Source organism: Ovis aries, chromosome 9, assembly GCF_016772045.2.
Source record: "Ovis aries strain OAR_USU_Benz2616 breed Rambouillet chromosome 9, ARS-UI_Ramb_v3.0, whole genome shotgun sequence".
Classification (NCBI taxonomy): domain Eukaryota; kingdom Metazoa; phylum Chordata; class Mammalia; order Artiodactyla; family Bovidae; genus Ovis; species Ovis aries.
In genome coordinates, this window is record NC_056062.1 from 22,943,320 (window position 1) to 22,959,387 (window position 16,068).

The 16,068-nt window shown below is 43.5% G+C and overlaps 1 protein-coding gene and 1 non-coding gene across 4 annotated transcripts in view; one reads left to right on the plus strand and one right to left on the minus strand.

Annotated features, from left to right (window-relative positions):
• Positions 1 to 16,068, plus strand: part of ADCY8 (adenylate cyclase 8) — a 235,114-nt gene that overhangs the window by 94,719 nt on the left and 124,327 nt on the right. For all 3 annotated transcript variants that reach the window (XM_027972893.3, XM_027972894.3, XM_027972895.3), the window contains exon 5: positions 6,895 to 7,022. In XM_027972893.3, the coding sequence (XP_027828694.1) occupies positions 6,895 to 7,022 (128 nt within the window). The remainder of the gene's footprint in view (positions 1 to 6,894; positions 7,023 to 16,068) is intronic.
• TRNAC-ACA (transfer RNA cysteine (anticodon ACA)) lies at positions 14,636 to 14,707 on the minus strand. Its single transcript has one exon. It is a non-coding gene; the product is annotated as a tRNA-Cys (tRNA).

The following is a 16,068-nucleotide window of genomic DNA, read 5'->3' on the forward strand; positions in this document are numbered from 1 at the left end:
GACCAAAGTATTTCCTGCTCCACACTTCCCCTCCTTCCTCCCATGGTCAACAGGGAGGAAGATGTCTCCACTGCACCAGGTCACCAATGGCCTGAGTCACTGCAAGCTCTGCCCAAAGACCATTTGCACGTGAAGGGAGCCCGACTGATGTTACCAGTCACTGCCTCCCAGCCTCAGTGTCCTCACTCAAAATAAGAGCAAGGGATTTGCTCCTTTGCAAACAAATTTTAACTTGTGGCCACTATGAGATATTTATATGTACATGAAAACTCACATTTCTGTAGTGTACATATCTCTATGTATACATATAGATATGTATATATCTATATATATTTAGCAATATATGCAGTATATATATGTAGCAATTGCATATATATTTACATATCTGTAATACATATACAGAAATGTAGTGAGTTTTTATCATTAATTTCATTTAGGGCCAAAAGCTTTTCTTTATTCCAAGCATGTGTCTTTTTACTTTTTCAGTGTTAAAATGCCTTTTCCTTTTTTTTTCCCTTAAAAAAGTTAGTTGAATGTAGTTTTTATTTTAAAGCAGTTTTATCTTTATAGAAAAAAATTGTGAAATAGTACAGAGTTCCAATATGTCCTACACGCAAGTTTCCCCTATTATGAAAATCTTACACTAGTATGATACACTCATTGAGATTAATGAACAAATTTTGATAGATTACTATTAATGACAGTCTATTCTGTATTCAAATTGCCTCAGTTTTTAACCAGGATACTATATTAATTCTCATGTCTCCTTTAGACTCCTTGAGGATATGACAGCTTCTCATTCCTTCCTTTTGATGACCTTCACACTTTTATTTGTTTATTTTATTTATTTACTGAAGGATAATTGCCTTACAGAATATTGTTGTTTTCTATCAAACCTCAACATAAATCAGCCGTGAAAGTGAAGTCGTTCAGTTGTGTCTGACTCTGTGTGACCCCATGGACTTTAGCCTACCAGGCTCCTCTGTCCATGGGATTTTCCAGGCAATAGTACTGGAGTGGGTTGCCATTTCCTTCTCCAGGGGATCTTCCCGACCCAGGGATTGAACCTAGGTCTCCTGCATTGTAGACAGATGCTTTACCGTCTGAACCACCAGGGAAGTCCATAGGTATACATATATCCCCTCCTTTTGAACCTTCTTCCCATCTCCCTCCCCATCCCACCCCTCTAGGTTGATACAGAGCCCCTGTTTGAGTTTCCTGAGTCATACAGCAAATTCTTGTTGGCTGTCTATTTTACATATGGTAAAGTAAGTTTCCGTGTTACTCTTTTCTTACATCCTACCCTCTCCTCCCCTCTCCCATGTCCATAAGTCTATTCTCTATGTCTGTTTCTCCATTGCTGCCCTGTAAATAAATTCTTCAGTACCATTTTTCTATATGTCATATTTGTGCATTAGAATACGATATTTATCTTTCTCTTTCTGACTCACTTCATAGCAAGATCCTCTATGACCCACCTCCTAGAGTAATGGAAATGAAAACAAAAGTGAACAAGTGGGACCTGATTAAACTTAAAAGCTTTTGCACAGCAAAGGAAACTGTAAGCAAGATGAAAAGACAACCCTCAGAATGGGAGAAAATAATAGCAAATGAAACAACTGACAAAGGATTAATTTCCAAAATATACAAGCAGCTCATACAACTCAATGCTAGAAAAACAAACAACCCAATCAAAAAGTAGGGAGAAGACCTAAACAGGCATTTCTCCAAAAAAGACATACAGATGGCTAGCAAACACATGAAAAGATGCTAAACATCACTCATTATTAAAGAAATGCAAATCAAAACCACAATGAGGTATCATCTGACACCAGTCAGAATGGCCATCATCAAAAAGTCTACAAACAATAAACACTGGAGAGGGTGTGGAGAAAGGGAACTCTCTTGCACTGCTGGTGGGAATGTAAATTGATACAGTCAGTATGGAAGACATTATGGAGACTCCTTAAAAAACTAGGGATCAGTTCAGTTCAGTTCAGTCCCTCAGTCGTGTCCGACTCTTTGCGACCCCATGAATCGCAGCATTCCAGGCCTCCCTATCCATCACCAACTCCCGGAGTTCACTCAGATTCACGTCCATCGAGTCAGTGATGCCATCCAGCCATCTCATCCTCTGTCGTCCCCTTCTCCTCCTGCCCCCAATCCCTCTCAGCATCAGAGTCTTTTCCAATAAGTCAACTCTTCACATGAGGTGGCCAAAGTACTGGAGTTTCAGCTTTAGCATCATTCCCTCCAAAGAAATCCCAGGGTTGATCTCCTTCAGAATGGACTGGTTGGATCTCCTTGCAGTCCAAGGGACTCTCAAGAGTCTTCTCCAACACCACAGTTCAAAAGCATCATTCTTTGGTGGTCAGCTTTCTTCACAGTCCAACTCTCACATCCATACATGACGACAGGAAAAACCATAGCCTTGACTAGACGGACCTTAGTCAGCAAAGTAATGTCTCTGCTTTTGAATATGCTATCTAGGTTGGTCATAACTTTTCTTCCAAGGAGTAAGCGTCTTTTAATTTCATGGCTGCAATCACCATCTGCAGTGATTTTGGAGCCCCCAAAATAAAGTCTGACACTGTTTCCACTCTTTCCCCATCTATTTCCCATGAAGTGATGGGACCGGATGCCATGATCTTCATTTTCTGAATGTTGAGCTTTAAGCCCACTTTTTCACTCTCCACTTTCACTTTCATCAAGAGGCTTTTTAGCTCCTCTTCACTTTCTGCCATAAGGGTGGTGTCATCTGCATATCTGAGGTTATTGATATTTCTCCTGGCAATCTGGATTCCAGCTTGTGTTTCTTCCACTCCAGCGTTTCTCATGATGTACTCTGCATAGAAGTTAAATAAGCAGGGTGACAATATACAGCCTTGATGTACTCCTTTTCCTATTTGGAACCAGTCTCTTGTTCCATGTCCAGTTCTAACTGTTGCTTCCTGACCTGCATACAGATTTCTCAAGAGGCAGGTCAGGTGGTCTGTATTCTCATCTCTTTCAGAATTTTCCACAGTTTATTGTGATCCATAGAGTCAAAGGCTTTGGCATAGTCAATAAAGCAGAAATAGATGTTTTTCTGGAACTCTCTTGCTTTTTACATGATCCAGCGGATGTTGGTGATTTGATCTCTGGTTCCTCTGCCTTTTCTAAAACCAGCTTGAACATCAGGAAGTTCACGGTTCACATATTGCTGAAGCTTGGCTTGGAGAATTTTGAGCATTACTTTACTAGCATGTGAGATGAGTGCAATTGTGCTGTAGTTTGAGCATTCTTTGGCATTGCCTTTCTTTGGGACTGGAATGAAAACAGACCTTTTCCAGTCCTGTGGCCACTGCTGAGTTTTCCAAATTTGCTGGCATATTGAGTGCAGCACTTTCACAGCATCATCTTGCAGGATTTGAAATAGCTCAACTGGAATGCCATCATCTCCGCTAGATGTGACTGGTGATAGAAGCAAGGTTCGATGCTATAAAGAGCAGTATTGCATAGGAACCTGGAATGTCAGGTCCATGAATCAAGGCAAATTGGAAGTGTCAAACAAGAGACGGCAAGAGTGAATGTCAACATTCTAGGAATCAGCGAACTAAAATGGACTGGAATGGGTGAATTTAACTCAGATGACCATTATATCTACTACTGTGGGCAGGAATCCCTCAGAAGAAATGGAGTAGCCATCATGGTCAACAAAAGAGTCCAAAATGCAGTACTTAGATGCAATCTCAAAAATGACAGAATGATCTCTGTTCGTCTCCAAGGGAAACCATTCAATATCATGGTAATCCAGGTCTATGCCCCAACCAGTAACGCTGAAGAAGCTGAAGTTGAATGGTTCTATGAAGACCTACAAGACCTTTTAGAACTAACACCTAAAAACCTAGGGATAAAACCACCATATAACCCAGAAATCCCACTCCTAAGCATATACCCTGAGGAAACCAGGGTTGAAAAAATGCATGTATCCCATTGTTCAATTTACAGTAGCTGGAACATGGAAGCAACCGAGATGTCCACTGACAGATGAATGGATAAAGAAGTTGTGGTACATATACACAGTGGAGTATTACTCAGCCATAAAGATGAATGCATTTGAGTTAGTTCTGATGAGGTGGATGAACCTAGAACCTATTATACAGACAGAAGTGAGTTAAAAATGCCCTTTCTTTTATAAAAAGTGATGGGAATAGTGGGATAGTTGGGCTGCTATTTTTGTATGTTGATGGACATTTTTCATACTTCCTTGGCAAAACACAAAATTGAACCTTGATGCAGTCTCTTGGGCCCTCTGGTTGTTTTATATATATATATATATATATATATATAGATATATATATAGATATATATATATATATATATTAGTGAAGTGAAGTCGCTCAGTCGTGTCCGACTCTTTGAGACCCCATGGACTGTAGCCTACAAGGCTCCTCTGTCCATGGGGTTTTCCAGGCAATAGTACTGGAGTGGATTGCCATTTCCTTCTCCAGAGGATCTTCCCAACCCAGGGACTGAACTCAGGTCTCCTGCATTGTAGACAGATGCTTTACCATCTGAGCCACCAGGGAAGTCATATATATATATATATATATATATATATATATATATATATATATATATGTATATATATATGTATGTATGTATGTATATATATAACTGTCCCATGGACTCCACAAATCTAGAAACCACCCAAACCAGTGGCCAGTATCTAGTTCTATTCTGGCCGTCACAGTCTAGATGTTAGAGTGTGTTAGGAGAAACAAGTGAAGGTCTTGAGCTTCCCTTTTTGCTGTCTTGCAAAATTAGTGGCACTGAAGCTGCCAATAGATAGAAGCTGCATGCTCCTAAAAATAACTATGGGATGCTGTGCATGCTATCAGCGTTCTGAAGATCGCATCTGTGCCTGTTTGGAAAGGTTGGCAAGACCCTGGAGATCTGATGCAGACAGGGAAACACCAAAGCCAGTTCTGATTCTCTTTTCCCTGTCTGGTATTTGTTTTTTTATTGGGAGAGTGATTTTACTCGTTACTCAAACATGATGTCCCAACCCCTCTTCAGCTTAAGAAGCCAGCATGGTGCTTTATCGCCTGCAGTACCAGGGCATTGGTGTGCTTCTGGCATCTCAGCAGGCCCCTCTGTGTCTGCACTTCCCCTCCTCCTGCCCTTGGACTCTGGTTTCCCAAGGAGAGCTGCTCACCCACAAAGCCATAGACTCATAGGCTCCTAGGGCTTCAAATCCAGAGAACACCACACAGGCCACTGAGTCCCAGCCATCTAGCCCAAGGAGATCTAGAGGGCCTCTGCCGTGGTCGCAGATAGAAATGTGGAAGAACTAGGACAGGAGTCCAAGCCCCCAGCACAGAGATGGGCAGTATTTTTAGTGTCGCATCTGCTCGACCTTATACTAAGCCTTCCCGCACATCATCTTCTTTCATCTTTACAGTCACACAGTGAGGTCCTATTCTTTTTTTCTCTTTCCTAAAGACCCAATTTTATTTTATTTGTTTTTAAACTGGTTGACCACATGGCCTGTGGAATCTCTTCCCCAACCAGGGATTGAACCCACGCCCCTTGCATTGGAAGTGCAGAGTCTCAACCACGCGATGACCAGGGACATCCCTGAGGTCCTAGTCTTCCTTATCCTCTTTTTATAGATGAGGCAACAGAGGCTCAGAGGTTAAGTAATTTACCTAAAGACACACAGTAAAGATGAGGTGGGTGGGGTGGGGGCGTCTAGGATTTGATCTCTGGCAGTGGAGCTCCTCTGCCAGCACTCTTTGCCCCAGTGCTATACTGTCCCAGGTTCTCTTTCCTCTAAAATCTGCAAAATCCAGCCTATTCTGATTCAGTATGAAAGGATGCACTGTTTCCTAGATGCTTGTTGCTCTTTGAAACTTTGTAAGAATCATATCTTCAAGAATGTGAATCCCCCATCAGCTGTGTCCTGCTTCTCACTGGTGAAATGATGAGGATAAATACTGTACCTACCTCAAGGTTGCTGTGAGATCCATTCTGTTTAGTATATGATGCATATTGTTGTTCTTTAGCTGTTAAGTCATGTCTGAGTCTTTGCGACCCCATGGACTATAGGCCACCAGGCTCCTCTGTCCATGGGATTCTCCAGGCAAGAATACTGGAGTGGGTTGCCATGCCCTCCTCCAGGGGATCTTCCTGACCCAGGGATCAAACCCAAGTTTCCTGCTTTGGCAGGCAGATTCTTTGCCACTGAGACACCAGGGAAGTTCATGGTACATACTAGGGGCTATTATTAATCACCTTTGTGTCAGAGACAATGGTTGCTTTATGATATATAGGTGCTCAACTGATGTTTTTATCAATAAGCATATGAATTAATAAATGAATGGAAGTATGTATTAGACATAGTCAGCCCATCTTATTAAGGTGTCAGTACCCTAGCTGGGAAAGGACTTTATATAGAGTTGAAATAGCTGATATCTCTAAGTGATTTATATATTTAAGTGCTTGTTTTGAGCTAACAAAGAAAAAATAAAAAAAGGAAAAGCTACCAAACCAAGGACATGTCCTGAAAAGAAATGTATCAGTGGGAGCAGGACTCATAGGGGAACATTGAATACCCATGTTGAATGCCCACTCTGCCAGGTCCATCCACACAGTAGGTATTAAGATTAGAACCAGGATATGACAGTGTATCTGTCAGGCCCAAAATACACTGTTTTTCCATGACTCCATTATGCCCCTGATACCTTCAAACATCCCCTAATTTCCTGGGAAGATGATAACAGCTTTTCAAAAGGAGGAGCCCCTGATCCCAAGGCGCAGACCTCTTGACTCAGCTCCCCTCTTTCCCAAGCCGTTCGGAAGCACTTACCTATCTGCTGACTCAATCCTTTCCCACATTATGCCTTTCAGGAGCATCACTGCCTTCGTATTAAAATCCTGGGGGACTGCTACTACTGCGTTTCAGGGCTTCCCGAGCCCCGCCAGGACCACGCCCACTGCTGTGTAGAAATGGGCCTCAGCATGATCAAAACCATCAGGTAACTTGGGACCTCCTCCCTGATACCGGGCCTTTGGTGGGCTTGATGGAAAAGACCAAAAGCACCCTATCCTTTGAGGTCAATCATGTGTATGTTGCAAGGTGGAGCTCTTTGACTTATTTTATGAAGATTTATGCCCATTAGTTCTCCCATAAAACCAATAAACCTGCTAGTTTCATTGTGTTCTAGTTATACTTCCTTTTCATTATTTGTTCAACAAATTGGTCTTCTGGGGATACAGCAAGGAACATGATGAATGTAGTGCTTACCTTCAGGGAGAGATAATGCATAGACAATTTCAACACAGTACAATATGCTCTGAGATGAATCAAACCAGGGTTGTTGGGGGCGATAGAAAACCAACAGTTTGTGCAATCTGGGGTGCTGGAGAAGACTTTCCAGCGTACAAATGTCTAAGCTGTTACCTGAAGAGTAAGACGTTAGATCCTGGAGGTGGAATGGACAGCCTGGAGGATAGATGGCCATGTGCAGAATTTGAGATGTGCTGCCAAGGCAGTTGGTGAGGTCTCGACTGGAATGTGGTGACAGGCAGGCTGCACCCTGGGATCAGCCAGAACCTGCAGGGCCTTCTCAGTCATGTTAAGGGGTCGCAGTAGCTCAGCTGGTAAAGAATCTGTCTGCAATGCAGGAAAACCCGGTTCCATTCCTGGGTCAGGAAGATCCGCTGGAGAAGGGATAGGCTACCCACTCCAGTATTGTTGGGCTTCTCTGCTGGTTCAGCTGGTGAGGAACTTGCCTGCAATGCTGAAGACCTAGGTTTGATCCCTGGGAAGATCCCTTGTAGAAGGGACCAGCTACCCACACCAGTGTTGTGGCCTGGAGAATAAACAAAGAGTCGGACATGACTGAGTAACTTTCACTTTCATTTTATCCTAAGGTCAACAGGAAGGGCAGCCAGGGGTGTCTTTATGGGTGTGTGACAAGTGCTGTTGGCTTTGGTCAGTATATCTGACAAACAGAGATTTAATCAAAGACGGATGAGTTATTGAGGTCAAGGACTTTAGAACTAGACTGTCTGTGGCTGTGTGATAAAAGCTCAGTGTTGTCAAAGCTCCCTTCGAGTTTCCAAAATGTTTGCAGATCCTTCAAGCATCACATCCTCCCACAACCACAGCAAAGGCAGTAAAGAAAGGACCCATGGACAGAAATCTCCATGGCTTCTGCCTCACCTATTAAGAGAAGAGTATTGTTGAAAAGAGACTGGAAAACTCTCCCTGTGAACTCACACCTTGGTCATATGGTCGACCTGGTATGCATGTGATGCTTGGGAGTGTTAGTCTGGATTAAAGTCAGCAGAGACAGCAACCTGCACCCCCATGCACACCCTCCACTGTAGGCTCAGCTTGCCTGCTGGTTCCCAAGACCAGTCTGGGTACAGGCAGGGGGAACCTCAGGAGCTGGAGGCTCCCTCTCTATTACAGTAGAGCCTGGCTGTGACCAACACCATGTGCCTGACCTTTCTACTTGCTGACAGATCCCTGACTTTATTCAGGTTTCAGGCAGAAGTCCATTGACACTGGGAAAGGCTGGGAAGTCCCCTAATTAAGAAGAGGGCATAGAAACACTTTTCCTAAATACGATCCTGTCCCACTGAAGCAACCCTGGTCATTTCAAGACTGAGACCGACATCACACTCTGGGAGGGCAGGTGTGCCCCCTGGGCAGGCCTTCAGGGTCCCACCTCTGGAACCAACCCATGACCAGGGCCTGGTCAAAGCACTGAGGTGCTTTGCCATGAGGTGTATGGTGAGAGGCCTTCCCTGGGCTCAGTAGTAAGGAATCCGCCAGCCAGTGTAGGAGATGTGGGTTTGATCCTGGGTGGAGAAGATCTCCTGGAGGAGGAAATGGAAGCCCATGCCAGTATTCTTACCTGAAGAATCCCATGGACAGAGGAGCCTGGTGGTCTACAATCCAAAGGGTCGCAAAGAGTTGAACACAACTGAAGCAAGTTAGCACACACGCATATATAATGAAAAACCCCACCTTCACGAACCTTAAGACCGGGTAGGCTGATGGAGAGAGGCTGGAGATGTCCACTCTGCTATTACCTCCTCTTCTACAGAGATACAGACGTTTCTTCCAAGAGGGATAGAGAAAGGAGTCCACCACTTCCCACCAGAGTTCCCTTTCTGTAGATGGGAAAGGCTACAGATGCTTCTCAGCTGTTAATCCAGATGCTTGAGAGTCTTACCCTGAAAACTAGGTTGAATTGTGATCATGTGTTGACTAGTTTCAAAGGAGTCAGTGGGCCCAAACCCAGAAGACCCAGTGTTTCATACCAGCTCTGCAGTTGATGAGGTCTGTGAACTGTACTCTGTCAGTCAATTAGTGGGTCAGTCAACAGATCATTTGTTCAGTTCTACCATGTGTCAGATACTGTGTTAAGTCCCGGAAATACAGTGATGAATGGGTCACTCCGGGGTCCTTCTCTTGTCTATGGCTGCCCAATAGAGATGTTCCTTGGATTGGTTGTCTGAAATGAGAAAGTTGGACTAGACCAGCTCTGAGGCCTCTGCAAGTTTGTAACTTATCAACCATGACTTATCAAAATCAAGTTTAAGTAGTAAAACCTTCCACTGACTTTCTGTCTTTCTCTCTTTCTTTAAATTTGTGTTAAGATTAAATTGATCAATAAAATTAAGAGCCACGGAGTCTTTGTTAAGGCTCGTGGGCTCGTCACTGCTGCGCGGAGGCTTTCTCTGGCTTTTGTGCACTGGCTTCTCATTGTGGCGGCGTCTCCTGTTGATGAGGATAGGCTGTAGAGCACGCAAGCTTCAGTAGTCGTGGCACACAGGGTAGTTGCTCCACCACATGTGGGATCTTTGTTCCCAAACGAGGGATCTAACCCGCGTACCCTGCACTGGCAGGCAGACTCGCAACTACTGGAGCGCCAGGAAAGACCCTACTTAAACATTTTTCAATGATGATCACAATCAAGTTAATGAACACAGCCATCACTTCACATAGTCATCTTTTTATGAGAATGCTTAAGACCTACTCTCAGTGAATTTCAAATATACAATATTGTCAACTATAGTCATCACGTTTGCATTAGAACCTCAGAACCTATTCATCTTATAATGAATATTTTTACCCTTTGGCCAACATTTACCCTGTTCTCTACCTCATCCCTAACTCCTGACAACTACCTTTCTATTCTGTGTCTATTGGTACAGCTTTAAAAAAAAAAAAAAAAACTGTCCGCATATAAATGGACTTAGCTTTCTCTTTCTGGCTTATTTCACTGAGTATAATACCCTCCACATTCATCCATGTTATTGCAAATGGCAAGATTTTCTTCATTTTTAAACCTGAATAATATTCCAGTGTTTCTGTGTGTGTGTGTCTGTGTCTGTGTGGAGAGAGAGAGAAAGGGAGAAAGAAAGGAAGAATGAAAGGAAAGAAGGGAGAGAGAAGGAAGGATAAAAAGAAAGAAAGAATATTCCCTTTACCCATTCATTCACAGACTTTCTATAGGAGTTTCTAACTTGAACTTCAGCAGAAGATATGCTGCAGAGATGACATTGCAGAAGAAATGAACATTTATTGTCAAAATGCTTTAAGATTCTCAGAACATTACCATTTATCTTTCTGGAGAGGATCTTATCCCTCCTGACCATTTTAACCAATTTAAAGTGTCCTTTCTGAAGCTTTGGAGTGGGACACTGAGATTTGGAGGAGTTGAAGTGATTCAAGGACTTTCTCTTGTTAGTTTATTAAGTACAGCTTTTACTTCCTTTAGAACAAGACAATTCAGGAGGATGTTTTTTAACTGCATGAGTCAGAGTCTATTAATGCTCAAACAACTCCTTGATTATAATGTAGGTGACTTGAGGTCCAGCATGAATTCTTCCGGTTACCAACAAAGCATGGTGCAGAGAAATAAACACAAGCTCTAGAAGTAGGCAAACGTGAGTTGCAATTGGCTCGGACTTGTAGAGTTTCCACTCCTGTCAAGTATTGCACTCTGAGGGATGACCAGCAGACAATATTTACACCTCCATGTGTGGATAAGAAAATTCCAGTTCTATAGTTTTACCAAAAAGTCAAAAATCTTAACCAAGCACCACTTAGACACAATGCAACTTTGTATTCAGCCCAAAGGCACTTGTTCCAACTGGAAAACTCCAAAGAAGCCGTCAAATCTGGAACCATACTTAACATTATTTGCATATGTTGTAATGTTGATAAGCCATTTATTGACTGATATCCCCAGGCTTGATGGCCACCCTGTATATTTGTCATCAGAGATGGATCCCTGTTGAGGTACTGCCCCTGCCTTGTCAGGGTTTCTCTTTGTCCCCCTTTTTGACATTTCCTCAAGGAGTCAGAATCCCAACACCAGTCCCCAGAGCACAGACTGACAATGAGGGGCTGGTGCTCTGATGGTAAGATGGCATCTGGACCCCAGCAGCTTCAGTCTTGTCCATGCTTGGGTGAGATTTATAACTCCTGCACAAATGGCAAACCAACACTCAAAATGGCCCTGGGCCTTTATTCACTGATCACTCCAAATATGTTATAGGGATTCTCCTTCTGTCACACACTAGTGGGGACAGAGAGATGGAAACTGGAAAGGTGGGATGAGTTGCTACTCAGAACACCAGAAGGCTTCTCAAGGAAACAGAGTCAAGACTGTCAGAAGTAACACCGTAAGGGAATGGTTTCCCCATCTATGTTATCTCCACAGTGGTCTTTTTCACTGAGATCCAAAGTTTTTTTCCTAAAAGCAAAGTCATGGGTCTTCCCTGGTGGCCCAGTGGTAAAGAATCCATCTCGCAACTCGTGGGACGTGGGTTTGATCCCTGGTCTGGGAAGATACCACGTGCCTTGGGGCAACTTAGCCTGGGTGGCACCACTAAGACCCAGTGCAGCCAAATAAATTTGAAGTACCTTTAAAAACCACAAGGCTATGAAGGAGGTTACCCTGGTAGTTAAGAACGACAGAAACCACATGTGTGCATATCTGTGTGCACGTGTATGTATGCTTATGTGTGCAACCCACTCCAGTACTCTTGACCGGAAAATTCCATGGATGCAGGAGCCTGGTAGACTACAGTCCATGGGTTGCAAAGAGTCGGACACAACTGAGCAACTTCACTTTCTTTCATGTGTATTGTCTATATGTACATGTGTGCTGTGTATTCATATGTGGCATGTATATGTGTGTATGTATGTGTATACGTATGGTGTGTATGTGCGTGTGTGTCTTTGTGAGATATGTGAATATGCATGAGTATGTGTGCACTTCTGTGTCTATACATGTGTGTTCATGGGCATGTTTGTGCATGTGTGTGTGTGTGTGTGTGTGTGTGTGTGTGTGTGTGTGTGTGTGTGAAGGATTTGAAGCAGGCTCCCTGGTCACTATAATTCTAAATTCCGACTGTGGAGTTAGTGCACAGATAGTTGGTGACCTCTCGAGATACACCAGGTTTTATCCCGCAGGCAATGGGAAGTCTCTGACACTTGAAGTGGGGAAGTGTCATGTTCCAATCGGCGCTTGAGGAGGGTAACCATGGAGATGGGCAACTCTCTCCAGTTGACTCCGGATGAGAGAAAACAGAGGCCAAGGGGAAGGAAACTGGTTGGGAGATATTTTTATAACAGTACAGGGAAGAGGAGTAAAGACCTTAAATAGAGCAGTAGTGAAATAGGAAAGGGTTATAATCCTCCAAAGCTGAGACCCCGAGAGTCCCTTAAGACACCAAATGTGACCTAGAAGTTAAATTTTATCATTATAGTAAATGTCCCTTGTTGATTGATAATACTGTAAGCATTTGGACAGGGTTCTAGGCTTCCCTGGTGGCTCAGACGGTAAAGAATCTGCCAGCAATGCGGGAGACTTGAGTTCGATCCTGGGTTGGGAAGATCCCCTGGAGAAGGGCATGGTAACCCGCTCCAGTATTCTTGCCTAGAGAATCCCCATGGGCAGAGGAGCCTGGCGGGCTGCAGTCCAAGGGGTCACAAAGAGTCGGGCACATTTAAGTGACTGAGCATGCATACACCACCTTATTAGAGTTTGTTGCTGGATGTGATCACAGCAATGGTTCCCTGGAAGAGTGACTATGGCACCATGAGATGACTTCTAGGGAGCACACTTCATCCTGAACTGCAGTCAGAAGACGTAATATGGTTCCTGCTTCTTTACTTCTCAAAGCCTACATGACCTCTTCTGTGAAATGGGAATCATAAGAGCCCTAACTCAGAGTGTTCTTTTGAAAATTTAAATACATAGCATGCATTTATCACCAGAAAATGTGTTTTTCTAATAGAATCTTACAATCAGGGCTGAGTTTGGACACTGGAAAATTGGACTCAGTTAAGTTACAGAAATCTATTCATTTTTTTAGGTCTCCCAGTCTAATAAGATAATAATAACAATAAGGTTTAATGAACACCTACTCTATGCCATGAACTAAGTGTTGTACATGTCTTCACTCATTTAGTCCATATAGCAGCTCTAGGAGTTAGGCAGGGCTGAGAGCAAAATATTGAACAACTAGTGATACTATGATCTCCGAAGAAGATTGAGCTTTGGAACCAAGGATCAGGCTTGATCACTCAAGAGCTTTTGTGATGCAGAGTTTTATTAAAGTATAAAAAGGGACAGAGAAAGCTTCTGACACAGACATCAGAAGGGAGAGTGGAGAGTGCCCCCCTCACTAGTCTAGCAAGGGAATTAGATACTTTTTAAATTAGTTATTACAATAACTCAAAAGAATGTCTCAAGGTTGTGAAAGTTTTACCAGACCCACTCCCACAATTTACATTTTAAGATAACAGGATTCAGTTCAGTTGCTCAGTTGTTTCCGACTCTTTGCAACCCCATGAATTGCAGCACGCCAGGCCTCTCTGTCCATCACCAGCTCCCAGAGTTCACCCAAACTCATGTGCATCGAGTTGGTGATGCCATCCAGCCATCTCATCCTCAGTCATCCCCTTCTCCTCCTGCCCCAATCCCTCCCAGCATCAGGGTCTTTTCCAATGAGTCAGCTCTTCACATCAGGTGGCCAAAGTATTGGAGTTTCAGCCTCAGCATCAGTCCTTCCAATGAACACCCAGGACTGATCTCCTTTAGGATGGACTGGTTGGATCTCCTTGCAGTCCAAGGGACTCTCAAGAGTCTTCTCCAACACCACAGTTCAAAAGCATCAATTCTTCGGCGCTCAGCTTACTTCACAGTCCAACTCTCACATCCATACATGACCACTGGAAAAACCATAGCCTTGACTAGATGGACCTTTGTTGGCAAAGTAATGTCTCTGCTTTTCAATATGCTATCTAGGTTGGTCATAACTTTCCTTCCAAGGAGTAAGCGTCTTTTAGAACTTACCAATAGAAACATTTTACCAGACGGACTCCCATAATATACATTCTAAGATATCAGGATTAGTCAGAAGGTTTTCAGGAAGGAGAAACTGTCCTTAAGCAGGATACATTGTTGTTATATAATCCTTGAAAGTGAAGTGATGTTGCTCAGTCGTGTCTGACTCTTTGCGACGCCATGGACTGTAGCACACCAGGTTCCACCGCCCATGGGATTTTCCAGGCGAGAATACTGGAGTGGGTTTCCATTTCCTTCTCCAGGAGATCTTCCCAACCCAGGGATTGAACCTGGGTCTCCTGCACTGTAGGCAGACGCTTTACCATCTGAGCCACCAGGGAAGTCCCCGTATAATCCTTGGTAAGGAGTTTAAACTGAGTTGTTTGTAGTGTAATCATCAGTTCCAGGCTTAAAGAGAGAAACGTTTTAGGTGACTAGTCGTAGTAGTAGTTTAGTCGCTAAGTCGTGTCCAACTCTTGCGACCCCATGGACTATAACCTGCCAGGCTCCTCTGTCCATGGGGTTCTCCAGGCGTGAATTCTGGAGTAGGTGGCCATTTCCTTCTCCAGGGGATCTTCCCAGCCCAGGAACTGAAACTGGGTCTCCGGTACTGCAGGCAGATTCTTTACCGACTGAGCTATAAGGGAAGCCCTAGGTGACTAATACTAAGGAATGTAGGGGGAAAAGGGCGTTTGTCCTTTCCACCTCCTTGGGAATTCCAGACCCCTATCTCCTCCTTGAGAGTCCCAGATCCGCCGCCCCCCCCCGCCCCGCCCCACAACCACCTCTCCTCCTCAGACCCTGAACTTCCTATCAACCTGCCTAGGAATTGACTCTCTCACTAATATGGCTACAACATGGACTAATCAGAATCAGCCAGGGAAGTCCATCGGAGTGGATGTTAACCATAAACAACTGTGGTTTATGTTTACCATAAACAACCATACAACTGTGTGGTTGCATCCTGACTCACCTCTGGAATTAGGCTCCTACTTTACCCATGAGGAAACTGGAGCCTATAGGGTTCATGTAGTTGCTCACAACTGGTCAGAGCTGGTCAGGAGCTGAACAAGGGCACCAGTCAAGAACCATCTGCCCTCAAAACCATTGGTCTTAACCATGACAGCATGATTACTCTCTTCTCTAGATTTCTGGAGTTCTTTCTGATGACTGCAATCTGCTATTGACACCCAAAGGGTCGAAGGGTAGCCTAGGAAGTCTCACATACATCCTTAATAAATTATCAGAACTGACACTGAGTGGGAAGAGAAGTCAGTAAACCTCTGACAATCACAAGATTGTAAGCCTTCATCAAACCTCTTAGTAAATGTATTCCATTAGAAAAAATAGTTGATTTTAGAAACATGATATTAGCTGGGTGAATGGCAAAAAAAAAAAAAAAGGTGATTGAATGTAGCTTTATTTCTAATGAAGCATTTAATAGCATCTCATGGATGTCTGTTCATAAAATTAAATTAATTAAAATAGGCTTAGATAATAGTTCCATTAAGTAGATTGAAAAGTGGTTCCAGGTGGCACTTCTTCACACACCCTGGCCCTATTTCTGGGGAGGCTTGATAGCTTATAAGACGCTAGAGCCGAAGGTGGGCTCTGTAATATGCAATATCTTTATTAACGGTCTGCAAAGGCTCCCTTGATGAAACTTAATGAAAACTGCAGAGCCTGATCTTTTCATTGCAGT